Below are 27679 nucleotides of genomic sequence, written 5' to 3'. Positions count from 1 at the left end.
AGGGCGAGTAGTAGTAGTTAGCCTTTTAACAGTCTTATGGTCAGGGGATAAAAACTGTTTAAGAGTCTGTCGTTCTGAGCTTTGATGCACCGGTACCATCTGCCGGACGGGAGTATGGAGAACAGTCCATGTCTCGGGTGGCTGGAGTCTTTAGCCATTTTCTGGCCTTTCTCAGACACCCCCTTGCATGTACGTCCTTGATGGCTGGGAACTCACCCAAGCTCACCCCAAGTGGTTGTGTGTATGAGTGCGTGCATACGTGTTTGTGCACGTGTTAAGTAAAATGGCTGTTTTGTCCTGTGTTTCCTATCCCAACGTATGTGTGTTTCAGGGTGCAGAAGGCTCTCTCCTCACCAGACATGGCACCAGCGGGGGGAGACACCCGGGGCTCACTCACCCACCTTATCCCCTACTTCCCCCTCATCAACACCTGCATCTCTCCACAGCTTATACGGTGGGTCTGTCTGTCCGGCTGGTTGTGGATGCGTCCCAAAAGGCCCATAGAGCCCGATCAAAAGTAGTGAAAAAAGGGAATAGAGTGCCATTTGGGATTAACTGTCTGTTCCATAAATCTTGGAATTTGTTTTTGGAATGTCATTGAAATCCTGTCTTGGAGCTAATTTGACCTGCCTTCTGAATTTCACTGCCTTTCAGATTCCATAGATGGTGGAATATAATGTCGGCCCGGATGGAATTGAAAATTCTCTTTTCAATTCCATCCCCAGTAGATATACTCGGTCATTGGAATTCTATTGTGGTTGTCTTTAAAATCTGTCTACTTCTCTCCACCAGCGCTCGCTCTCGCACGCACTCTCTCTCCCCCCACGACTTCCATCTAATTTCCAGCCAATGTCATCTGATCCTCTTTATCTTCTCTCTCTTTCTACCCCTCCCCCTCGGGGTAAATCCATTTCAATTCATTTACTTTTTCATAGCATCCTTTTTGATTTAAACAAAACGTTTCATGTTTGTCCATTGTAGAAGTGCTCAAAAGGGGACTTTTTGGACCTGAATGCCTTCATCACTGGAAAATCTAAAAGTTTGATATCATTTAAAAGCTTACAAACAGGGTTGTCAAACTACAAAGAACTGATTCAAGTGATTAAATTCAAATGGGTTTACCCTGCGCTTTCTCCATATCAGTGTCATGTTTCTCCTATCTTTCCCTCACAAACACTCTTTAGAATTAGAGCACTCCTGAGAGCTCTGTAAAGCACTTTGTGACAACTGCTGAGGTTGAAAGGGCTTTACAATTCTTTTGAAATAATTGCTTGATTGAGCTCACATACAGCTATGTTTTTAGGGTTTGTCTCTCTCTAGGCTAAGTGTTGCTGAAGGGGTTTGTCTCTCTCCAGGCTGGTAGGCTGAGTGTTGCTGAAAGGGTTTGTTTCTCTCTCTAGGCTGAGTGTTGCTGAAGGTGTTTGTTTCTCTCTCTAGGCTGAGTGTTGCTGAAGGGGTTTGTTTCTCTCTCTAGGCTGAGTGTTGCTGAAGGGGTTTGTTTCTCTCTCTAGGCTGAGTGTTGCTGAAGGCGTTTGTCTCTCTCTCCAGGCTGAAGGAGTTTCTCTCTCTCTCCAGGCTGGGTGTTGCTGAAGGTGGTTGTCTCTCTCTCCAGGCCGGTAGGCTGAGTGTTGCTGAAGGTGTTTGTCTCTCTCTAGGCTGAGTGTTGCTGAAGGGGTTTGTCTCTCTCTCTAGGCTGAGTGTTGCTGAAGGGGTTTGTCTCTCTCTCTAGGCTGAGTGTTGCTGAAGGGGTTTGTCTCTCTCTAGGCTGAGTGTTGCTGAAGGGGTTTGTCTCTCTCTCTAGGCTGAGTGTTGCTGAAGGGGTTTGTCTCTCTCTCTAGGCTGAGTGTTGCTGAAGGGGTTTGTCTCTCTCCAGGCTGAGTGTTGCTGAAGGAGTTTGTCTCCCTCTAGGCTGAGTGTCGCTGAAGGGGTTTGTCTCCCTCTAGGCTGAGTGTTGCTGAAGGGGTTTGTCTCTCTCTCTCTAGGCTGAGTGTTGCTGAAGGAGTTTGTCTCTCTCTCTAGGCTGAGTGTCGCTGAAGCGGTTTGTCTCTCTCTCTAGGCTGAGTGTCGCTGAAGCGGTTTGTCTCTCTCTCTAGGCTGAGTGTCGCTGAAGGGGTTTGTCTCTCTCTCTAGGCTGAGTGTTGCTGAAGGGGTTTGTCTCTCTCTAGGCTGAGTGTTGCTGAAGGCGTTTGTCTCTCCAGACTGGGTGTTGCGGAAGGTGTTTCTCTCTCTCTCCAGGCTGGTAGGCTGAGTGTTGCTGAAGGGGTTTGTCTCTCTCTCTAGGCTGAAGGAGTTTCTCTCTCTCTCCAGGCTGGGTGTTGCTGAAGGTGTTTGTCTCTCTCTCCAGGCCGGTAGGCTGAGTGTTGCTGAAGGGGTTTGTCTCTCTCTCTTTAGGCTGAGTGTTGCTGAAGGGGTTTGTCTCTCTCTTTAGGCTGAGTGTTGCTGAAGGGGTTTGTCTCTCTCTTTAGGCTGAGTGTTGCTGAAGGCGTTTGTCTCTCCAGGCTGGGTGTTGCTGAAGGGGTTTGTTTCTCTCTCTAGGCTGAGTGTTGCTGAAGGGGTTTGTCTCTCTCCACGCTGAGTGTTGCTGAAGGTGTTTGTCTCTCTCTCTCCAGGCTGGTAGGCTGAGTGTTGCTGAAGGGGTTTGTCTCTCTCTCCAGGCTGGGTGTTGCTGAAGGTGTTTGTCTCTCTCTCCAGGCTGGTATGCTGGGTGTTGCTGAAGGTGTTTGGGTCAGTGTTCTGCAGTGTTCAGGTCAACCTGAACCACATGGCTCCTCTGCACAGAGCCTCAAAGCAGGTATTCACTCACTCACACACACACACTGTCATACAGACATTTTCATATGTACCCCATAGAGACAGTGAAGGAAAAAAGTATTTGATCCCATGATGATTTTGTACGTTTGCCCACTGACAAAGAAATGATCAGTCTATAATTTTAATGGTAGGTTTATTTGAACAGTGAGACAGAATAACAACAAAAAATCCAGAAAAACGCATGTAAAAAATGTTATAAATTGATTTGCATTTTAATGAGGGAAATAAGTATTTGACCCCCTCTCAATCAGAAAGATTGCTGGCTCCCAGGTGTCTTTTATACAGGTAACGAGCTGAGATTAGGAGCACACTCTTAAAGGGAGTGCTCCTAATCTCAGCTTGTTACCTGTATAAAAGACACCTGTCCACAGAAGCAATCAATCAATCAGATTCCAAACTCTCCACCATGGCCAAGACCAAAGAGCTCTCCAAGGATTTCAGGGACAAGATCGTAGACCTACACAAGGCTGGAATGGGCTACAAGACCATCGCCAAGCAGCTTGGTGAGAAGGTGACAACAGTTGGTGCGATTATTCGCAAATGAAAAAAACACAAAAGGACTGTCAATCTCCCTCGGCCTGGGGCTCCATGCAAAATCTCACCTCGTGGAGTTGCAATGATCATGAGAACGGTGAGGAATCAGCCCAGAACTACACAGGAGGATCTTGTCAATGATCTCAAGGCAGCTGGGACCATAGTCACCAAGAAAACAATTGGTAACACACTACGCCGTGAAGGACTGAAATCCTGCAGTGCCCGCAAGGTCCCCCTGCTCAAGAAAGCACATATACATGTCCGTCTGAAGTTTGCCAATGAACATCTGAATGATTCAGAGGACAACTGGATGAAAGTGTTGTGGTCAGATGGGACCAAAATGGAGCTCTTTGGAATCAACTCAACTCGCCGTGTTTGGAGGAGGAGGAATGCTGCGTATGACCCCAGAACACCATCCCCACCGTCAAACATGGAGGTGGAAACATTATGCTTTGGGGGTGTTTTTCTGCTAAGGGGACAGGGCAAATTCACCGCATCAAAGGGACGATGGACGGGGCCATGTACCGTCAAATCTTGGGTGAGAACCTCCTTCCCTCAGCCAGGGCATTGAAAATGGGTCGTGGATGGGTATTCCAGCATGACAATGACCCAAAACACACGGTCAAGGCAACAAAGGAGTGGCTCAAGAAGAAGCACATTAAGGTCCTGGAGTGGCCTAGCCAGTCTCCAGACATTAATCCCATAGAAAATCTGTGGAGGGAGCTGAAGGTTCGAGTTGCCAAACGTCAGCCTCGAAACCTTAATGACTTGGAGAAGATCTGCAAAGAGGAGTGGGACAAAATCCCTCCTGAGATGTGTGCAAACCTGGTGGCCAACTACAAGAAACGTCTGACCTCTGATTGCCAACAAGGGTTTTTCCACCAAGTACTAAGTCATGTTTTGCAGAGGGGTCAAATACTTATTTCCCTCGTTAAAATGCAAATCATTTTATAACATTTTTGACATGCGTTTTTCAGGATTTTTTTGTTGTTATTCCGTCTCTCACTGTTCAAATAAACCTACCATTAAAATTATAGATTGATCATTTCTTTGTAAGTGGGCAAATGTACAAAATCAGCATGGGATCAAATCAAATTTTTCCCTCACTGTATGAGGGTCTTTCTTTGCCTGGCTACCCAAACTCCTTGCTCCAGCCAAATGCTACGCCACGCCCATGGACGTTAGGTCTGGATCTGAGTATCTCCCCGACTATTTCTAGAATGCAAAGACATTTGAACCGTTCTTATTGGTCCTAGAAACCGATGCATTGGGCCAGAGCCAGAACACACATGGGTAAAGCTGCATTTAGAAAATTCGTAATTGCCGTTGATACTCTGGTTAGAGACGATCCAATCACTGATGACTTTATTTTGTACAACACCCCTCATTTTGACGTCACCACAAACGACTTCAACGATGGCAGTCTGACTGACGTATGTAGCGAACATAGAGCAGCAGAATAATTCATTTTGAGTCGTCAGACAAGGTCTTTCTAGGGCTCTATATTAAATCAATAGTGATGGGGCTCCCGAGTGGCGCAGCGGTCTAAGGCACTGCATCTCAGTCACTGGTTCGAATCCAGGCTGTATCACAACCGGCCGTGATTGGGAGTCCCATAGGGTGGCACACACTTGGCCCAGCGTCGTCCGGGTTTGGCCGGTGTAGGCCGTCATTGCAAAATAAGAATTTGTTCTTAACTGACATGCCTAGTTAAATAAAGGTTAAAATAAAATCTTTTTTAAAATTAAAATATGCTATAACCATCGTAAAATAAAATGTTGTTTTGAAGCTAATTTACTGTAATTATACATATTTTAACAAGACTCATGACATATTTTAGGTGTACCTATCGGCTATTTAAGGATGATGATAAGGATATTTTAACCCTCAAATAAAGGTTGCGTCCCCCCCAGGAAACTTTGGCGAACACACACGCACACACAGACATTTGATCAGAGTGTAAGAAGATATGTAGGTGTGTGTGTGTAGAAGATCGATTGGAGGAATGAATGTGTTTTGTTTTTCAGGGTGCGTCACTGGTGTATGTGTGTGTGCCTCAGAGTATCGTGGACTATGCTCTCATCCCCCTGGTTCTCTTCTGTCACAACCTGAGAGTGCCATACACACTCTGTCACCTACAGATACACAACAACTGGTTCAGGTACGTGCGTGCGCAAACACACACACAGACAGTCAGTGATTGACAAAAAGACAACCTGGTATGGCAGTTTGGCTGCTCTACTCTCTTCCTGTCACCTGACTGGTATACCCTGTTCCTATAGGTCAGTCCTGCAGAGACTTGGCGTGGTCCTCCTCCCACCAGATCCAATCACAGAACAGGAAGCAGAGACCGACAACCTCTACTCATCAGTCATGACCTCCGTAAGTCTGTCTCCATCAACAAGTGGATTCGAGAGACCTTCGTATTTCAGGGGAAGGGGAGAAATGGAACTTGGGTTAAACACACACGCGCACCATCTTTATTGCACTCCTTGGCATGCTGATGGCAGAACTTCAACCCGAACCCAGCCTGTCCCCATCTCATCTCCATCCCACACTCCGGCTCCATCCCACACACCGGCTCCATCCCACACTGTCAGCCCCATTTCCATCCCACACTCCAGCTCCATCCCCCACTGTCAGACCCATCTCCAGCTCCATCCCACACTGTCAGACCCAATTCCATCCCACACTCCAGCTCCATCCCCCACTGTCAGACCCATCTCCAGCTCCATCCCCCACTGTCAGACTCATCTCCATCCCACACTCCGGCTCCATCCCCCACTGTCAGACCCATCTCCATCCCACACTCCGGCTCCATCCCCCACTGTCAGACCCATCTCCATCCCACACTCTGGCTCCATCCCCCACTGTCAGACCCATCTCCATCCCACATTCCGGCTCCATCCCCCACTGTCAGCCCCATCTCCATCCCACACTCCGGCTCCATCCCCCACTGTCAGCCCCATCTCCATCCCACATTCCGGCTCCATCCCCCACTGTCAGACCCATCTCCATCCCACACTCCGGCTCCATCCCCCACTGTCAGACCCATCTCCATCCCACACTCCGGCTCCATCCCCCACTGTCAGACCCATCTCCATCCCACACTCCGGCTCCATCCCCCACTGTCAGACCCATCTCCATCCAGAGAATCTGTGGCATCTATGTTGGCTGGAGAGGAGAGAGGAGGAGGAAGTAAGGGAAAAATGGAGGGAGGCAGCTGTGTGTGTATTTCTATTGGCTGTGCATCAATTGTTAATAGACCTGCTAGTTTGAGTTCATTTCACAGGGCTGCTCGTCTGCTGGTCAATAGTAATTTAATTCACTCTGTCTGAGAAGCAAAAACACAACTTGAGGCTCTGGCAGCATCTAGCTACTGTAGCTCATCCTATAGTATCACTGGTCTGTCCTGCTGTGTGTGTGTGTGTGTGTGTGTGTGTGTGTGTGTGTGTGTGTGTGTGTGTGTGTGTGTGTGTGTGTGTGTGTGTGTGTGTGTGTGTGTGTGTGTGTGTGTGTGTGTGTGTGTGTGTGTGTGTGTGTGTGTGTGTGTGTGTGTGTGTGTGTGTGTGGTGTGTGTGTGTATACTGCTCAAAAAAATAAAGGGAACAGTTAAACAACACAATGTAACTCCAAGTCAATCACACTTCTGTAAAATCAAACTGTCCACTTAGGAAGCAACACTGATTGACAATAAATTTCACATGCTGTTGTGCAAATGGAATAGACAACAGGTGGAAATTATAGGCAATTAGCAAGACACCCACAATAAAGGAGTGGTTCTGCAGGTGGTGACCACAGACCACTTCTCAGTTCCTATGCTTCCTGGCTGATGTTTTGGTCACTTTTGAATGCTGGCGGTGCTTTCACTCTAGTGGTAGCATGAGACGGAGTCTACAACCCACACAAGTGGCTCAGGTAGTGCAGCTCATCCAGGATGGCACATCAATGCGAGCTGTGGCAAGAAGGTTTGCTGTGTCTGTCAGCGCAGTGTCCAGAGCTTGGAGGCACTACCAGGAGACAGGCCAGTACATCAGGAGACGTGGAGGAGGCCGTAGGAGGGCAACAACCCAGCAGCAGGACCGCTACCTCCGCCTTTGTGCAAGGAGGAGCAGGAGGAGCACTGCCAGAGCCCTGCAAAATGACCTCCAGCAGGCCACAAATGTGCATGTGTCTGCTCAAACGGTCAGAAACAGACTCCATGAGGGTGGTATGAGGGCCCGACGTCCACAGGTGGGGGTTGTGCTTACAGCCCAACACCGTGCAGGACGTTTGGCATTTTCCAGAACACCAAGATTGGCAAATTCGCCACTGGCGCCCTGTGCTCTTCACAGATGAAAGCAGGTTCACACTGAGCACATGTGACAGACGTGACAGAGTCTGGAGACGCCGTGGAGAACGTTCTGCTGCCTGCAACATCCTCCAGCATGACCGGTTTGGCGGTGGGTCAGTCATGGTGTGGGGTGGCATTTCTTTGGGGGGCCGCACAGCCCTCCATGTGCTCGCCAGAGGTAGCCTGACTGCCATTAGGTACCAAGATGAGATCCTCAGACCCCTTGTGAGACCATATGCTGGTGCGGTTGGCCCTGGGTTCCTCTTAATGCAAGACAATGCTAGACCTCATGTGGCTGGAGTGTGTCAGCAGTTCCTGCAAGAGGAAGGCATTGATGCTATGGACTGGCCCGCCCGTTCCCCAGACCTGAATCCAATTGAGCACATCTGGGACATCATCTCTCGCTCCATCCACCAACGCCACGTTGCACCACAGACTGTCCAGGAGTTGGCGGATGCTTTAGTCCAGGTCTGGGAGGAGATCCCTCAGGAGACCATCCACCACCTCATCAGGAGCATGCCCAGGCGTTGTAGGGAGGTCATATAGGCACGTGGAGGCCACACACACTACTGAGCCTCATTTTGACTTTTTTAAGGACATTACATCAAAGTTGGATCAGCCTGTAGTGTGGTTTTCCACTTTAATTTTGAGTGTGACTCCAAATCCAGACCTCCATGGGTTGATAAATTGGATTTCCATTGATTTATTTTTGTGTGATTTTGTTGTCAGCACATTCAACTATGTAAAGAAAAAAGTATTTAATAAGATGATTTCATTCATTCAGATCTAGGATGTGTTATTTTAGTGTTCCCTTTATTTTTTTGAGCTGTGTGTGTGTGTGTGTGTGTGTGTGTGTGTGTGTGTGTGTGTGTGTGTGTGTGTACACACACAGTTGAAGTCGTAAGTTTACGTACACTTAGATTGGAGTCGTTTAAACTTGTTTTACAACCACTCCACAAATTTCTGGTTAACAAACTATAGTTTTGGCAAGTCGGTTAGGACATCTACTTTGTGCATGATACAAGTAATTTTTTCAATAATTGTTTACAGACAAATTATTTCACTTATTCACTGTATCATAATTCCAGTTGGTCAGAAGTTTGCATACACTAAGTTGACTGGGCCTTTAAACAGCTTAGAAAATACCAGAAAAGGATGTCATGGTTTAGAAGCTTCTGATAGGCTAATTGACATCATTTGAATAAATTGGAAGTGTACCTGTGAATGTATTTCAAGGCCTACCTTCAAACTCAGTGCCTCTCTGCTTGACATCATGGGATAATCAAATCAGCCAAGACCTCCACAAGACTTGTTCATCCTTGAGAGCAATTTCCAAATGCCTTAAGGTACCACGTTCATCTGTACAAACAATAGTACGCAAGTATAAACACCATGGGACCACGCAGCTGTCAGACCGCTCAGGAAGGAGACACGTTCTGTCTCCTAGAGATGAACGTACTTTGGTGTGAGAAGTGCAAATCAATCCCAAAACAACAGCAAAGGACCTTGTGAAGATGCTAGAGGAAACGGGTACAAAAGTATCTTTATCCACAGTAAAACGAGTCCAATTTTCGACATAACCTGAAAGGCCGCTCAGCAAGGAAGAAGCCACTGCTCGAAAACTGCCATAACAAAGCTAGACTACAGTTTGCAACTGCACATGGGGACAAAGATCATACTTTTTGGAGAAATGTCCTCTGGTCTGATGAAACAAAAATAGAAGGAGGAGGAAAAAGGGGGAGGCTTGCAAACCGAAGAACACCATCCAACCGTGAAGCATAGGGGTTGCAGCATCATGTTGTGGGGGTGCTTTGCTACAGGTGGGACTGGTGCACTTCACAAAATAAATGGCATCATGAGGTAGGAAAATTATTTGGATATATTGAAGCAACATCTCAAGACATCAGTCAGGAAGTTAAAGCTTGGTCGCAAATGGGTCTTCCAAATGGACAATGACCCCAAGCATACTTCCAAAGTTGTGACAAAATGGCTTAAGGACAACAAAGTGAAGGTATTGGAGTGGCCATCACAAAGCCCTGACCTCAAGCCTATAGAAAATTTGTGGGCTGAACTGAAAAAGTGCGTGCGAGCAAGGAGGCCTACAAACCTGACACAGTTACACCAGCTCTGTCAGGAGAAATGGGCCAAAATTCACCCAATTTATTGTGGGAAGCTTGTGGAAGGCTACCCAAAATGTTTGACCCAAGCTAAACAATTTAAAGGCAATGCTACCAAATACTAATTGAGTGTATGTAAACTTCTGACCCACTGGGAATGTGATGAAAGAAATAAAAGCTGAAATAAAGCATTCTCTCTACTATTATTCTGACATTTCACGTTCTTAAAATCAAGTGGTGATCCTAACTGACCTATGACAGGGAATTTTTACTAGGGTTGAATGTCAGGAATTGTGAAAAACTGAGTTTAAATGTATTTGGCTAAGGTGTATGTAAACTTCCGACTTCAACTATGTATGTGTATATATGTCTCACACATTCATAATCCACTTGTCTGTCCTGCTATACACCTCTTTCTTTCTCTGTTCATCATTCCCTCTTTCCTTATCATCCTTGGCTTTTCAACCTCTCAGTAGGGACAGATGCTTTGGACTGGAGGCATTGACTACTCCTAGGTATCCTATTTCTCTTGCCTCTCTTCTCCTTCTCTGGTCCCCCACCCCTCTTATCGGAGGTTGTCATTACGTTATGGTGGGTCATTTATCAAATTATTGTATTCCAAAACATGTTTTTCTTTAACTGCCCCCCCCCCCCCCCTCTCTCTTTATGTGTGTAGTTGGTTGGTGAGTTGCTGTGTGAAGGCCAGGTACTGAGTGTGTGTGTGTCAGGAGAGAGTTGGCGAGGAGGGCAATGGTTGGCACGCATCAGACTGGCTGTGAGAGAGGGAGTGGTGCCTGACGTCCACCTGGTTCCAGTGGGCATCTCCTATGACTGTGTGCCCAACAGCTGCACACCGGTACAGTATACACAACAATAGGAACACCTACCTAATATTGAGTTGCACCACCCTTTGCCCTCTGAACAGCTTCAATTTGTTGGGGCATGGACTCTACAGGGTGTCGAACGCATTCTACAGGGATGCTGGCCCATGTTGACCCACAGGAAACTGTTGAGCATGATAAACCCAGCAGCGTTGCAGTTCTTGACACGCTCAAACCAGTGTGCCTGGCACCTACTACCATACCCTGTTCAAAGGCACTTCAATCTTTCGTCTTGCCCATTCACCCTCGGAATGGCACACATACACAAGCCATGTCTCAATTGTCTCTAGGCTTAAAAATCCTTCTTTAACCTTTTACGGCTAGGGGTTCCGCTAGCGGAACGTTTCGACAATATCCGGTGAAATGGCAGAGCGCGAAATTCAACCACAACAGTACACTAGACTCGACCCTTGTTCTGAACAGCCATACTTCTTCATTACTCAAAAGAAAAACATCAACCAATTTCTAAAGACTGTTGACATCCAGTGGAAGCGATAGCAACTGCAAGCAAGTGCCTCAGAAATGTAGATCCACATAGAAAAGCCATTGAAAACACTGTCACCTCAACAACAAAAGAAATCCTGGATGGTTTGTCCTCGGGGTTTAGCCTGCCAAATAAGTTCTGTTATACTCACAGACATAATTTTAACAGTTTTAGAAACTTTAGAGTGTTTTCTATCCAGATCTGGGCCTGAGTAGCAGGCAGTTTACTTTGGGCACGCTTTTCATCCAAAATTCCAAATGCTGCCCCCTATCCTAAAAAAGTTAACCTGTCTCCTCCTCTTCATCTACACTGATTGAAGTGGATTTAACAGGTGACCTGGACTCACCTGGTCAGTCTGTCATGGAAAGAGCAGGTGTTCCTAATGTTTTGTACACTCAGTGTATAGCCTAAAGGTAACTGCCAAAATAAAGGAAGCACCAACATAAAGTGTGTTAATAAGGCATTGGGCCACCACAAGCCAGAACCGCTTCAATGCACCTTGGTACAGTGCCTCTCGGAAAGTATTCTGACCCCTTGACTTTTTCCACATTTTGTTATGTTACAGCCTTATTCTAAAAAATTTTTGGGGGAATTATCATCATCAATCGGCACACAATACCCCATCATGACAAAGCAAAAACAGACTTTTAGAAATTGTTGCTAATTTATGAAAAATAAAAAACATATCATATTTGCATAAGTATTCAGACCCTTTACTCAGTACTTTGTTGAAGCACCTTTGGCAGTGATTACAGCATCATGTCTTCTTGGGTATGACACTACAAGGCTGGCACATCTGTATTTGGGGAGTTTCTCCCATTCTTCTCTGCAGATCCTCAAGCTCGGTCAGGTTGGATGGGAAGCGTTGCTGCACAGCTATTTTCAGGTCTTTCCAGAAATGTTAGATCGGGTTCAAGTCCGGGCTCTAGCTTGGTCACTCAAGGACATTCAGAGACTTGTCCTGAAGCCACTCCTGCGTTGTCTTGGCTGTGTGCTTAGGCTCATTGTCCTGTTGAAAGGTGAACCTGTGCCCCAGTTTGAGGTCCTAACCTGCTCCAGAGTGCTTTTCATCAAGGATCTCTCTGTACTTTGCTCCGTTCATCTTTGTCTCGATCCTGACTAGTCTCCCGGTCCCTGAGGCTGAAAAACATCCCCACAGCATGATACTGCTTGCGTCATGCTTCACCGTAACAATGGTACCAGGTTTCCTCCAGACGTGACTCTTGGCATTCAGGCCAAAGAGTTAAATCTTGGTTTCATCAATCATGGTTTGAGAGTCTTTAGGTGCCTTTTGGCAAACTCCAAGCTGGCTGTCATGTGCCTTTTACTAAGGAGTGTCTTCTGTCTGGCCACACTACCATAAAGACCTGATTGGTGTAGTGCTGCAGAGATGGTTGTCCTTGTGGAAGGTTCTCCCATCTCCACAGAGGAACTCTAGAGCTCTGTCAGAGTGACCATCGACTTCTTTGTCACCTCCCTGACCAAGGCCCTTCTCCCCCGATTGCTCAGTTTGGCCGGGCGGCCAGATCTAGGAAGAGTTTTGGTGGTTCCAAACTTCCATTTAAGAATGATGGAGGCCACTGTGTTCTTGGGGACCTTCAATGCTGCAGAAATGTTTTGGTACCCTTCCCCAGATCAGTGCCTCAACACAATCCTGTCCCGGAGCTCTACGGACAATTCCTTTGACCTCATGGCTTGGTTTTTGCTCTGACATGCACTGGCAACTGTGGGACCTTATATAGACAGGTGTGTGCCTTTTTTAAAATCATGTCCAATCAATTGAATTTACCACAGGTGGACTCCAATCAAGTTGTAGAAACTTATGGGGTATTCTGTGTAGATTGCTGAGGATTATTATTTAATCAATTTTAGAAGAAGGCTGTAGTAACAAAATATGTAAAAAGTCAAGGGGTCTAAATACTTTCCGAAGGTACTGTATATATTCTACAAGTGTCTGGAACACTGTTGGAGAGATGTTTTGTTGATGGTGGGGGAAAATGCTGTCTCAGGCGCCGCTCCAGAATCTCCCATTATTGTTCAGTTGGGTTGAGATCTGGTGACTGAGACAGACATGGCATGTGATTTACATCATTTTCATGCTCCTCAAACCATTCAGTGACCATTCGTGCCCTGTGGATTGGGGCATTGTCATCCTATGGGGGTATAGCCATGGTAGCCAAAATAATGGCCTTTTTCTACATGACCCTAAGCTTGATGGGATGCTGAATTAACTCAAGAACCACACCTGTGTGGGAGTATATTTTTTTTCAAAATACTTTGTATCCCTCATTTATTTGAGTGTTCCCATTATTTTTGACAGTTTTTTATATATATATATATTTTTATATATACACACACATACATACATACATACATACATACATACATACATACATACATACATACATACAGTATCTCTCACACACACACACACTCATCTTGAAGTTTCCCGGTGGAGCCCCCCGACAGTGTTGCTTCTGTACTTGTTGGTTAGATGGTGAAGGTGTTCCGTTGTGGGTGGGTTAATGTTCCCTCTTCATCTTATTTTTCATTATTAATCTGACACGTGCGCACACACAGATTTCATCCTATTGTTCATTAAAAGAGCCTGCTGGTTTTTGTTATTGCTCCCCTAATCTTCCTCTTAATGAGAGAGCCCCATTATGGTATCATCATAACTCATCTGTGTGTGCTTATGTGCATGTATTCTATACTTCTATTGTATCTATACTTCCATTCTCCTCCTAACTAATCGTTCCCTCAAGTATCCAAAGAATTTTCCACATCCCCATGAGGACAAAGGCCATTTTAAGCTTAGGGGTTAGGGTTACTATTAGGGCTAGGGTTACGGGTTAGGGTTGTGGTAGGGGTTAGGATTAGGGAAAATAGGAATTTGAATGGGAATTCATTGTAGGTCCCCATGAGGATACCATAATGTGTGTGTGTTTATGTATTCCATATCCCCCAGGTTGGTCTGCTCTCTGCTCTGAGGTGTGTGTTCTCCTTGCTGTGCGGCAACCAACAGAGAAGTAGTGTGAGGATCCACTTCGCCCAGCCCTTCTCTCTGAAGGTATGTTTGGACCAGGAACTGATGGGTATGCTATTGTTGTTCCTTCATGGAGGACTGAGCTGCTTAGCTTAAAACTAACTCCAACAGACAGGGATTGTGAAACACTGATGTCTTAGTATTTTTGAAGTCTAGTTGTGACTAGGGCTGTAGCGGTCATGAAATTTAGTCAGCCGGTGAATGTCAAGCAAATAACTGCCAGTCTCACGGTAATTGACCGTTAATTAACATAAAACACATTTAGCATCTCCTGGCTTCCACACACAGCCTACAAGCCACTGATGCAGAACTTTGGAACATGCACATTTTAAAAAGTCTAATAAATCCATATACACCAGCCTACACCATCACAATAAATCCATTTTTTATTTTAGACAGGTCTAAAGAAACATGATATGAAGAAAATGTAGTCTATTTCAGAAGAACAGAATAGCATACTCTGAGTTGTCCTTATGTTAAGCTATGCCATATGGCTGTGGGCTACACTATTTAATTTAGCAGACAAGATTTGTCGTGTCTCTGACCGATTAAATTATATGATATGCTATTTTATCAAATCGATTACCTAACGTTTAATTGATTACGTGATTGAATTAAACCATGCAACAATTAAACCACTAATAACCTGGGGCACCACGGAAGCATTCGTTTATATAGCGGTTATCTCCCGAATCCACTCTTTAAAAGATCTGAAGATCTTTTATATCAATAGCAGTCAATTATTAATCGTCACCTCGATCGGTCTCATTCTGATTGTCGTAAGTACTTGGTTATAGAGGTAGGAGGAGAGGGTCGGACTGAGACAGGTAATGGTGGACTGAACGTAGTTATGTAGAGCACCTCGATGAAAACGTAATATTCAATATCGGCAAGTTAGACTAAATATTAGCACAACACAATCTGGTGGGTGATAACCTTCAATCTGGATAATAACACAAAATAAATCTTAAGACTAGAGAAATTTATTGACAAATATTAAGAAGACAAGCAACACCCAAACATGACGGAGAGTCATGTTTCAGAACGAAAACGTGACTCTTCTACAGACACAGACGATTTAATATTTTCACCACCCGGAATGGTAAAGGTCGAAACCGATCTGTTAAAATCAATAAATGACAATCTGGGTATACTTGAATTAGTCGGTAAGGATATAAAAGAGTTGAAGGCAAGGCTCGAGATGAGTGACGAAAAAGCTGCGACCATTGGAGAAGGAAACAAACAAGCTAAAAGTGACAATCAATAAGATTGAAACCGAAGTGAACACCGTTCTGAGAAGCCTTACTTGACATACAGACTAGATCCATGAGAGAGAATTTGGTACTTACAGGTATCCAAGAGAAAGAAGGAGAAGTTCCTGAATCTGTAGTTAGAGTTCCTCCTTACAGCGCTTCAGATTCCATGCGAGGCTATCGACAAAATCCAACTCAAACGTCTACACCACTTCGGACAGAGAGAAATTACAAAGTTCTTATAGACGAAGAAAATAATAACACAATTCTAGCCCCGTTATGGATTGTAATAATACAATAAAGAAAATGTAGCTTTTCTATATATCTTCAAATATAACTAATTGGAACACACAAGCACTAATTCAACATGGTGAAGATAAAAACTCAGAAAACAGAAGGCACAGTATGTGTGGATGGTGTGGTGTTTTTTTTTCTGTTTGGGAAAGTGTGGCGTTGAGTGAGTGAGTGAGAAAGGAAATGGTTGCATATCCCAGAACCAATGTATTGCTGTGCGCAGGGGTGTGAGAGAGAGCTTTCAATGTTGTTCAGATGATGGATATACTTTTTATAATGAATTATGTCTTTATTTATTTATTGTCCCATCATGGTGGAACAGTGTTTTAAAATAAATGTTATTTATTTATTGTCCTATCATGGGGAACAACATTTTTTAAATAAATGATATCTTATTTATTTATGATCCTATATTGATGGAACGGTCCACAACCCTATATCCTAGACACCCACCTGAATGACCCAGATACTAAGGAGAAGTACCTAACTGTTTTATGGGCCTGCTGTAAGCGGTCTGTATGCAGCCAAAATGCGGTCAGAGACCTAGAGCAGCACTGCCCCCTCAAGATTCTCAGCCTGCTTGGCAGGGTTGGTCCTGTAGTGGTTCTGAGCCTGCTTGGCAGGGTTGGTCCTGTAGTGGTTCTGAGCCTGCTTGGCAGGGTTGGTCCTGAGCCTGCTTGGCAGGGTTGGTCCTGTAGTGGTTCTGAGCCTGCTTGGCAGGGTTGGTCCTGTAGTGGTTCTGAGCCTGCTTGGCAGGGTTGGTCCTGTAGTGGTTCTGAGCCTGCTTGGCAGCGTTGGTCCTGTAGTGGTTCTGAGCCTGCTTGGCAGGGTTGGTCCTGCAAAGCCAAAGCCCCCTAAAGGGAGAGCATACTACACAAGGAAATTCTCAAAGCTGCTAATGAGAAACTTGACGACCTTGTACCTAGCTGGTGGGGATTCCGGTGGGGTGCCCCCACCCAGGCAGTGGCAGTGCTGGCAACACTAGCTGTAGTAACCCATGGGGAGGGGGTCACACTCGGACATTCAGAGAGGGGGTATATTATTGTGGCCCTGGTGGCACAAAATCAAAAGTCTGACTCCATGGAGATGCTTGGGAATATGGTCAATACGGGGGACCGTGTTATGGGTGTTTCAGGGAAAAGGTGTACATTTGACCTCCATCTAGGACGTGACAATGGTTAATAAAATCTTTCCATTTCTGCCCATTTTTTCTGCATAGTCTTGCAGGCCTTCTCATACAGCTGCAACTGTATATGCATTTGTAAATCAAGACCTTTCTTGAGTTGGGCTCTGGGATGGTGCAACTGTTCAGAATGTGAGCCTATGGTTGTGTGGGGGGAAAGGGTTGAGTGTGTATGAGTGTGTGGGTGTATGTGCGTATCCCACAACTGTTGCGAAGGAGTAAAAGATGTTAGGGGCAATATAGGATGATTCACAATAATTGAATGCTAATATAATAATTGCTTGCAATAATGTAATTTTGGTAATGGTGACATTGGTGAGAGGTCATTTCTTTTGCATAAATTGCCTACATTACTACAAATATTAATAGCTAATTATGGAAATTAAGAAACATTTTATTTATATATATATATATATATATATATATATATATACATACATACATACATACATACACACACACACACACACACACACACACACACACACACACACACACACACACAAATCGAGGTGAGGGCGATGGAAATGCATTTGGCAGTTGATCTACTTCTGTTCTGTAAATGGCACTGTGTGCTCTTTTTGAAGGATGGATCCCAGTCTTTTCAGGGCTATGGGATCCGGGGGGTTGGGGGTGGTCTGCCGGGCATTGGGATGACAACCCAACTCGGGATGCGGAGGGCTTTTAGCGGGTGGAATAGTGGGGACCAATTTGAGGTTTACTTAGTAGCAATGCAAATATCATGGTACAGCTATATAGACACTTAATCATCATGTTACTTTTTAATGGTATGTTTACAAACATATATTTTGATAAATAGAATTGAAAGTTGTCCCATTATGGTAAGTGGTGAAATAAGTATAGCCAGTTACAACTGTAATGGCCTAGCAGATAATAAGAAAAGGCGATCAGTATTTACCTGGCTAAAAGAGAAGGATCTATTGTTTACAGGAAACTCATTCAACAATTTTAGATGAAGATTTATGGAAAATGGACAGGGGGGGCGAAATATATTTCTCCCATGGGCAAAGAAATTCAAAAGAGGTGACGGTTTTAATTAACAGTAATTTTGAGCCAAATGTGCAAATTGTCCAAACAGATCAAGGTAGATGGATTATTTTAAACTGCCGGTTATTGGAGGGAAACGATTTCCTCAACATCAATGCCATAGTAAAACGCTGTTTTTGTATATAAATATGAACTTGATAGAACTAAAAATGCATGCATTGTCTAACATAATGTCCTAGGAGTGTCATCTGATGGAGATTGTAAAAGGTTAGTGTATCATTTTAGCTGGTTTTATGGTTTTGGTGACCCTGTCTTTGACTTGACAAAACATTACACACAACTCTTGTAAATGTACTGTCCTAACATACTCTAAATTTATGCTTTCGCCGTAAAACCTTTTTGAAATCGTAAAACGTGGTTAGATTAAGGAGATGTTTATCTTTCAAATGGTGTAACATAGTTGTATTTTTGAAAAATTTGAATTTTGACATTTATTTGGATTCAAATTTGCCGCTCTTGAAATGCACCTGCTGTTGATGGAGTGCACCACAGGTGGCACGCTAGCGTCCCACCTAGCCCCAAGAGGTTAAAGCTTCTTTGAAAATATATAAGAATGTAGCAAAACTAGACTATTATTATGGTGGGAGATTTTAATACGGTCTTAAATACCTCTATGGACCGGAAAGGAAATAGTTTGTAGAGCAATCACCCTCAGGCACTTAAGGAAATCATGAATGTCATGGATATATTGGAATTAGTGGATATATGGAGACTTAAATACCCTGACCTAGTGAGATATACATGGCAGAGGCTTAATCAAGCTAGTCGTCTTGACTACTTTCTTATGCCATTCTCTTTGGCCCCAAAAGTTTAAAAAGTGTTGATAGGGAACAGAATGTGGTCGGATCATCACATAATTGGCATATATATTACTCTTACAGAATATCCACTTGGGCGAGGATATTGGAAATTTAATCAAATTCTACTAGATGATAAATTGTTTAGAACTAGGACAGAAGAATTTATAATTGACTTTTTCAGACATAACATAGCTACAGCAGATCCCCTTATTCTATGGGACACTTTTAAATGTGCCTTTATAGAGGCCATGAAATTCAGTATTCATCTATAAAACAAAAGTAATTTAGATCAAAATAATCCATATTAACAAAGGAAATTGAAGGACTAACAGTACAGCTAGATAGCAATAGTACCATAGAGGCACAGAATAAGTTAGAGGGAAAACAAAAAGAAATGGAGGAACTTATTCAAGAAAGATCCAGTGTAATATATTATAAAAATAAAGCGAACTGGATGGAATATGTGGAAAAATGCACCAAATTCTTTTCAATCTAGAAATGCAACCAAAAATGTTTATTGAAACCTACAAATGGAGTCACGCATTGTTCACCGAATGATATTTTGAAAGAGGAAGTAAAGTACTTTAAGAATATGTTTTCGTTTCAGTCTCCTCCATCTCCACTAACTGAAACTAATTGTATGGATTTTTTCCCTAATAATAATAATAATGTAAAATTAACATCTGTTCAGAAAGACTCATGTGAAGGCCAAATTACAGAGGAGGAACTTCTTGATGCAATTAAAGCCTTTAAGGCTGGGAAAACTCCAGGGCTGTCATACCAGTGGAAGTATACAAAACTTTTTTGGGGTATACTCAGAGGACCACAATTAGCATGTTTTAACCACTCCTATATAAATGGTAGATTATCAGACACGTAACAAGAAGGTCTGATATCATTATTACTGAAACAGGACCCAAGTGGTGTGTGTGTATATATAAAGATCCAGTTCATTTAAAAAATTGGAGACCTCTCACAGTGTTGTGATGCAAAAATCCTAGCAAAATGCTTGGCGCATAGAATTAATAAAGTATTGTCAGATATTATTCATCCTAATCAGGCAGGTTTTTTACATGGACGATACATTGGAGATAAAATGAGACAAGTACTAGAAACAATAGAATACTATGAAATATCGGGGACTCCAGGCCTGGTTTTCATAGCTGATTTTGAATAGGCTTTTGACAAAGTACGACAGGAGTTTATATATAAATGCCTCGAATATTTAAATTTTGGGGAATCTCTTATAAGATGGGTTAAAGTTATGTATAGTAACCCTAGGTGTAAAATAGTAAATAATGGCTACATCTCAAAGTTTTAAACTATCTAGAGGAGTAAAACAAGGTTCTCCACTATCGGCATATCTATTTATTATTGCCATCGAAATGTTAGCTGTTAAAATTAGATCAAACAATAAAATTAAGGGATTAGAAATCTGTGGCTTAAAAACTAAGGTGTCATTGTACGCTGATTCATGTTTTCTTTTAAAACCACAATTAGAATCTTTCCACAGCCTCATAGAGGATCTAGATACTTTTGCTATCCTCTCTGGATTAAAACCAAATTATGATAAGTGGACGTATTGGATCACAAAAAAAATGCTAATTTTACATTACCGTGTAGTTTACCAATTAAATGGTCTGACGGAGATGTGGACTAGAACTAACGCTGCAGATAGCAATACTGGGTGATTTGAAAAGCCATAGTTAGTCAATCAATCAATAATATCATCATTATTTTAGCAAAAAAAAAGTTTAATTTACAATCTGTAGAAGCTATGACAATAGAAAGATTCAGTACTTTTGTCAAGCATCACAGCACAGTTGAAAAATATATGGCAAATAGAAATCCCAAATGGAGGGTGGTGTGATAGATGGGAGGGGTTGAATGGAGCTGAAGGGTGGGACTAATAACAAGATAACCAATGTAAAACATACGGTGTCTGTAAAATGTATATAGGTCATCTGATGATCTTCATCAGATGACACTCCTATGACATTGTTATACAATACATGCATGTTTTGTTCAATCAAGTTCATATTTATATCAAAAACAGCTTTTTACATTAGCATGTGATGTTCAGAACTAGCATATCCACCGCAAACTTCCGGTGAATTTACTAAATTGCTCATGATAAACGTTCACAAAATACATAACAATTATTTTAAGAATTGTAGATACAGAACTCCTTTATGCAATCGCGGTGTCAGATTTTAAAATAGCTTTTCGGCGAAAGCACATTTTGCAATATTCTGAGTACATAGCCTGGCCATCACGGCTAGCTATTTTGACACCCACCAAGTTTGGGACAACCTAAACTCAGAATTACTATTAGAAAAATTGGATTACCTTTGCTGTTCTTCGTCAGAATGCACTCCCAGGACTTCTACTTCAACAACAAATGCTGTTTTGGTTCCAAATAATCCATAGTTATATTCAAATAGCTCTGTTTTGTTCGTGCGTTCAGGTCACTATCCAAAGGGTGACGCGCCAGCGCATTTCGTGACAAAAAAAATTCTAAATATTCTATTACCGTACTTAGAAGCATGTCAACGCTTTTAAAATACATTTTTATGCTATTTTTCCTCGTAAAATAGCGATAATATTCCAACCGGGCAACGTTGTATTCATTCAAAGGCTGAAAGAAAAAAATTGAGAATTCTCATAAACGCGCATCTCCAGTGTCACTGTCCCCAGGCTGACCACTCACAAATTCTCCTGCTGTTCTTCGCCCAGAGACAGCAGACACCCCATTACACTTTCTGGCGGCTTTAGAGAGCCAATGGGAGCCTTAGAAAGTGTCATGTTCCAGCACACATGCTGTATTTTCGATAGAGATGCAACAGAAGGACAACAAATTGTCAGACAGGGCACTTCCTGTATGGAATCTTCTCAGGTTTTGGCCTGCCATATGAGTTCTGTTATACTCACAGACACCATTTAAACAGTTTTAGAAACTTTAGTGTTTTCTATCCAAATCTACTAATTATATGCATATTCTAGTTTCTGGGCAGGAGTAGTAACCAGATTAAATCGGATACGTTTTTTTATCCGGCCGTGCAAATACTGCCCCCTAGCCCCAACAGGTTAAGTACCAACGGACACTTTCAACTGGTTGAGAAAGGGAAATATTGTTCCATTCCCCAACCTTTTGATGTTGCCATACTCTCTCAATGTTAACAAGGGCTTTCCAAGAATCCCTTCTGTAGAGTAGAGAGAAAAGGGGGAAAGGTATTTATGGGGAGGGGGGTTCATAAACCTCACACCAACAGGGCAATGTCATGACAATGTTTAGATATTTATACCTTCTAATCCTAATGATGTTTTGAAAAAAATGCATGAGCTCTGATTTGTTTTTTGCGCAGGCTGTACACACTTAATCAGTCTGTCAGTCACAATTTGACAAGCACTTGATAATGCCTTAAATTTCCTGGCTGCATCCCCATTGTGTGGCCGTAATGCCCACAAAAAAAATCCATGCCTGTTGTGCCCTTGGGCTGAATATAATAATTATGATTCCCTTCTCCCGGCTGCGTGCCGAAGCATCTCACTCGTATGGCTCTCAATCACGTGGTACATGTCTTTCTCACAGGCTACAAGTGAAGACCGACACATCGGGGACGCAACTGTGCGCGTCCTTATCCAATTCCGAGGCGCATATTGGAAGTACTGTCCACATTTGCTTTTGGTCAACCAACAAGATGAGTAGGCCTAACGAACAGCAAAAGCACTAGTCTATGTCAGTACAGAAGTTCACCTATTCTTTTCGAGAAATAAATATTCCTAAAAATAGCCCGGGACAGTTGTGGAATGCCATAGATCCCAAATTAATACAACCACTAGCATCAAAAATACTGTTTTAAGCAATGAGCCTGACGAAACAGATGAGAACGTTTAGCTTAAAATTTTGATAAACTATTAGGCTATTTCTTCACATTATAAGTGCAGCAATGCGCAAACGACTAATGTTCCATTAGCCGGAAAACACCATTCTCAAAAGTGACCACAGATGCGATTATGCATTCAATTATTTTATTATAAATGTGAAAATTATCTTCCCCCAAACTTGAAACTCACGCACTGCATATGTTTGCCAGTTAGGCTCTACACCTGTTGTAAAGCGGATTAATGTGCTTCATTTTAAGAAGTTATTTGGCCACTTTAGTTGTGATACAAACCTTATCAAAACATATAGACCTATGGGCTAGATGAGGTGTGTGACTATGATTTTAAAAAATCGCAAAAAAAGCATGCACTGTTTGCCTTAACCTGGGCATCATTCACAAGTGATAATATATCATATAATATTGTCACCCATCACACTATTCTTGATTTAATCTTGTCTTTACATATTTTAAATAATATATGTGTGGAATTAGTTTTGATTTAGAATGGACCATTATCATGCACCTGTCTTGAAACTGGGCAGCGGGAAAAAATACATGTCATCTATGCACTTAAATAGCAAATTGAGGACACTTTTCCCGTGGTTCATTTTCACACCAGTCAGGTAGGCTATAATCCTGTTGTAAAGAGAAGCAATGTGCTAAATATTAAAGTTTTTAATAGAGGCCATCACTCTGTTTTCTACGCAATTGCATAGCCTATAGAAATGTTGCTCAACATGAGCTCATGGGCTCTCGAAGTGTTTTATTAGATTTTTGATTACATTTGCATTGATGTCAGTGATTAGAGGGACAGTGGAGTGCCGAGTACCAGGCAGTTAGCAAGTTTGGTGGGCTACTGATGACCATCAGCAGCATCAGAGCTTGGAGAAGCCTAATTACCCAGCTGGAATTTGACTGCCGTCATGATTCGTGACCGCCAGTGTGGCGGTAATACAGTCACCGTAACAGCCCTAGTTGTTACTGAGTGTGCGCGTGTGACTTTTCTCTCTGCTGTGTGTGTGTGTGTGCGTGTGTGTGTGTGCGCGTGCGTAGGAGATGTGTGACACAGGGAGGTGTCGTGTGGATGGAGGGCGCCCTCTACAAGATCTCCTGCTCCCTACCATTCTACACAACAGGTGTGTGCATCACATCTTATCTCAATCTTTGCTGTTCAGTCCTCACTTCTTATGAAACTCAGAGGAGGAGAGAGGACGATGGGAAAAGCAGAGAGAGTTGAAAGGGTATCAGCAGTGGGCACTGAAGATGGATGGAGAAAGAGTTTGACTCAACAATCTGTCTGGCTTTACTTGGTTTATTATGTCTGTTTAAAGTCTCTATTGTTCACAGCTCAAATAGTAAACACACAGCAGTGAACAGGAGAGCGGGCCAAACCAAGCTGGGACCTGGTGGGATGTACACATACACACACTTTTGATCTCACACAAACACACTCATTCAAAGTGCCTAACTGATGCTCACACACCCTGCAGTCTCTACTCTCTAGGTTTTATGCTATCTGGCATCGCTAATTGAGATCATTTCCTGTTTTGAAGGAGCTGATTTGGTGAAAGGTCTTCAGGCTGATATGTTTGTGCGCGCCCTTGCCCTTCCTCCAGGTCTGATGCGATATTTGGCCAGAGGATGATGTCATGGATCCTGCCCCCTCGTTATTTGCCTGAGCTCTGCCAATCAGAGAGAGACCTCAGCATTGCCCTCACCCTGCACCTCACCTACTGTGAGTTTTACACACACACACACACACACACACACACACACACACACACACACACACACACACACACACACACACACACACAGAGATGCATACACACACACGCGCGCACACACGCACACCCCCACCCTGCCCTTCATCTACTGTGAGTCTATTGCCGTCCTAAATCAACCCCTAGTCCTAACCCCTAGACTCTTCTTGATTTCCCTCCTTGTAAATCAAAAAGGACCAGATCAGCTATACAGTACTAGGCTGTAGAGTTTCCATAATATCTTTGACATACTACATCACTGTCTAACCCCTCTCTCTCTCACACACCCTCTGTCTCTTCATCTCATAATGCCAGTTCCAGTCTATATAACATGTACTATACCTGGTGTTTTTCCTCTTTTTAGCTACTATGTCCTGCATGGCTGTGATGTCCACTAGCCTGGTCTCCTGTCTTTTATTGCACAAACACCGCAAGGTACTGTGTGTGTGTGTGTGTGTGTGTGTGTGTGTGTGTGTGTGTGTGTGTGTGTGTGTGTGTGTGTGTGTGTGTGTGTGTTAGAGAGTGAGTGAACTATTCTCCTGCCAGTCCTGTGGTGATGTCATAGGGAACACATACCAGCTATGACCATAAACTCAGCCTGGGGGGTTAAGTACTGGAGTCCCTTGTTTTTCTGCTTTGCTGCTTATTGTTTCTGTGTATAGACGCTATTAGAGTCGCTGACGCTGACTTTCTGCTCTCAAAGGGGCAAAGCCCTGTTCTTTCATTTTATTGGTCATTAGGTCATCTGCTCAGCTCACCTCATTTTCTCTCTCCACCCCCTCCCTCCATCCAGGGTGTGTGTCTGTCTGTGTTGTGTCGTGACGTGGCCTGGCTGCTGGAGGAGATCTTGTTCAGGAACAGAGATCTGGGCTTTGGGGGGAGTCTGGTTGGGGTGGTCTACCACTCCCTCACCCTCCTCACCCCTCACCTCACCCTCGCTTCCCATCCCAAAGACAGGTAGGTAGGTAGGTAGGTAGGTAGGTAGGTAGGTAGGTAGGTAGGTAGGTAGGTAGGTAGGTAGGTAGGTAGGTAGGTAGGTAGGTAGGTAGGTAGGTAGGTAGGTAGGTAGGTAGGTAGGTAGGTAGGTAGGTAGGTAGGTAGGTAGGTAGGTAGGTAGGTAGGTAGGTAGGTAGGTAGGTAGGTAGGTAGGTGACAGAGAGGGAATGACAACCATTTCTCTCCCTCCCTTCCAGGTCTGATCCCCTCATCGCTCCCCACCCCTCTCTCTCCGCAACTCTCTCTCTTTCCCGCCATTCCCAGATACTCACACACACATTCATCCATGAGGCGGTCGGAGGTACGTGTGTGCAAATTCATTACCACATTCACAATCTTCATTGATTAGTTGCATTATTTATGACTCTCTTTTTTTCCTTCAATTGACAATGTGTGTGTGCAGCGTGTGCGGTGTCGGCCATGCTGTGTGAGGTGGCAGGCTGCGGGGGCAGCAGCAGGATCAGGGGTAAAGAGATTAAAGGTGACGAGGTCAGAGGGGAGATTGAGTTTGACGTGGCACTGTGTCAGGATGAACTGACTGAGAGAGCCCTGCAACTCACACACTTACTGCCCCCGGGATATATACCTGTGAGTACATACACACACAATGCCCCCCGGGATATATACCTGTGAATACACACACACACACTGCCCCAGTGGTGTATATACCTGTGAATACACACACTCACTGCCCCAGGGGTATATACCTGTGAATACACACACTCACTGCCCCAGTGGTATATACCTGTGAATACACACACTCACTGCCCCAGGGGTATATACCTGTGAATACACACACTCACTGCCCCAGGGGTATATACCTGTGAATACACACACTCACTGCCCCAGGGGTATATACCTGTGAATACACACACACACACTGCCCCAGGGGTATATACCTGTGAATACACACACACACACTGCCCCAGGGGTATATACCTGTGAATACACACACACACACTGCCCCAGGGGTATATACCTGTGGATACACACACACACACACACACAGTGCCCCAGGGGTATATACCTGTGAATACACACACACACAGACACACACACACACACACAGTGCCCCAGTGGTATATACCTGCGAATACATACACACACACTGCCCCAGTGGTATATACCTGTGAATACACACACACACACACTGCCCCAGGGGTATATACCTGTGAATACACACACACACACACTGCCCCAGGGGTATATACCTGTGAATACACACACTCACTGCCCCAGGGGTATATACCTGTGAATACACACACACACACTGCCCCAGGGGTATATACCTGTGAATACACACACACACACACACTGCCCCAGGGGTATATACCTGTGAATACACACACACTGCCCCAGGGGTATATACCTGTGAATACACACACACACACACACACACTGCCCCAGGGGTATATACCTGTGAATACACACACACACACACACACACACACACACACACACACACACACACACACACACTGCCCCAGGGGTATATACCTGTGAATACACACACACAGTGCCCCAGTGGTATATACCTGTGAATACACACACACACACACACTGCCCCAGTGGTATATACCTGTGAATACACACACACACACACACACACACTGCCCCAGTGGTATATACCTGTGAATACACACACACACACACTGCCCCAGGGGTATATACCTGTGAATACACACACACACACTGCCCCAGTGGTATATACCTGTGAATATACACACACACACACACACACACACACACACACTGCCCCAGTGGTATATACCTGTGAATACACACACTCACTGCCCCAGTGGTATATACCTGTGAATACACACACACACACACACACACACACACTGCCCCAGGGGTATATACCTGTGAATACACACACACACACACACACTGCCCCAGGGGTATATACCTGTGAATACACACACACACTGCCCCAGTGGTATATACCTGTGAATACACACACACACACACTGCCCCAGGGGTATATACCTGTGAATACACACACACAGTGCCCCAGGGGTATATACCTGTGAATAGTACACATTCACACACACATACCTACTGTGCCTGGAAATACTATACTATACTGGACTGGCTGGGTGTGTGTGTATCTTATTCAATGAATGTTTAATGGAGCAGCACAGCCATTCATCTAGCTCTGAGAGTGCGAGAGATTGTGTATGGAGTGTGTGCTCTCGAACTCTCTGTCCTCAAAGGCTTTTAATCAAA

At 44.0% G+C, this 27679-nt stretch overlaps 1 protein-coding gene across 2 annotated transcripts in view; it reads left to right on the top strand.

Annotated features, from left to right (window-relative positions):
* The window catches only part of gpat2 (glycerol-3-phosphate acyltransferase 2, mitochondrial), a 48199-nt gene that overhangs the window by 18517 nt on the left and 2003 nt on the right, over window positions 1–27679 (top strand). For both annotated transcript variants that reach the window (XM_014161526.3, XM_045703225.2), the window contains 12 exons: window positions 332–454; window positions 2692–2791; window positions 5373–5506; window positions 5628–5727; window positions 10472–10651; window positions 14129–14230; window positions 23745–23827; window positions 24308–24426; window positions 24819–24889; window positions 25248–25411; window positions 25648–25751; window positions 25854–26038. In XM_014161526.3, the coding sequence (XP_014017001.1) occupies window positions 332–454; window positions 2692–2791; window positions 5373–5506; window positions 5628–5727; window positions 10472–10651; window positions 14129–14230; window positions 23745–23827; window positions 24308–24426; window positions 24819–24889; window positions 25248–25411; window positions 25648–25751; window positions 25854–26038 (1465 nt within the window). The remainder of the gene's footprint in view (window positions 1–331; window positions 455–2691; window positions 2792–5372; window positions 5507–5627; window positions 5728–10471; window positions 10652–14128; window positions 14231–23744; window positions 23828–24307; window positions 24427–24818; window positions 24890–25247; window positions 25412–25647; window positions 25752–25853; window positions 26039–27679) is intronic.

This window comes from Salmo salar, chromosome 20 (assembly GCF_965601325.2).
Source record: "Salmo salar chromosome 20, fSalSal1, whole genome shotgun sequence".
Lineage (NCBI taxonomy): Eukaryota > Metazoa > Chordata > Actinopteri > Salmoniformes > Salmonidae > Salmo > Salmo salar.
The sequence above is the reverse complement of the archived record's forward strand: the minus strand, read 5'-3'. Positions and strand labels throughout refer to the sequence as shown.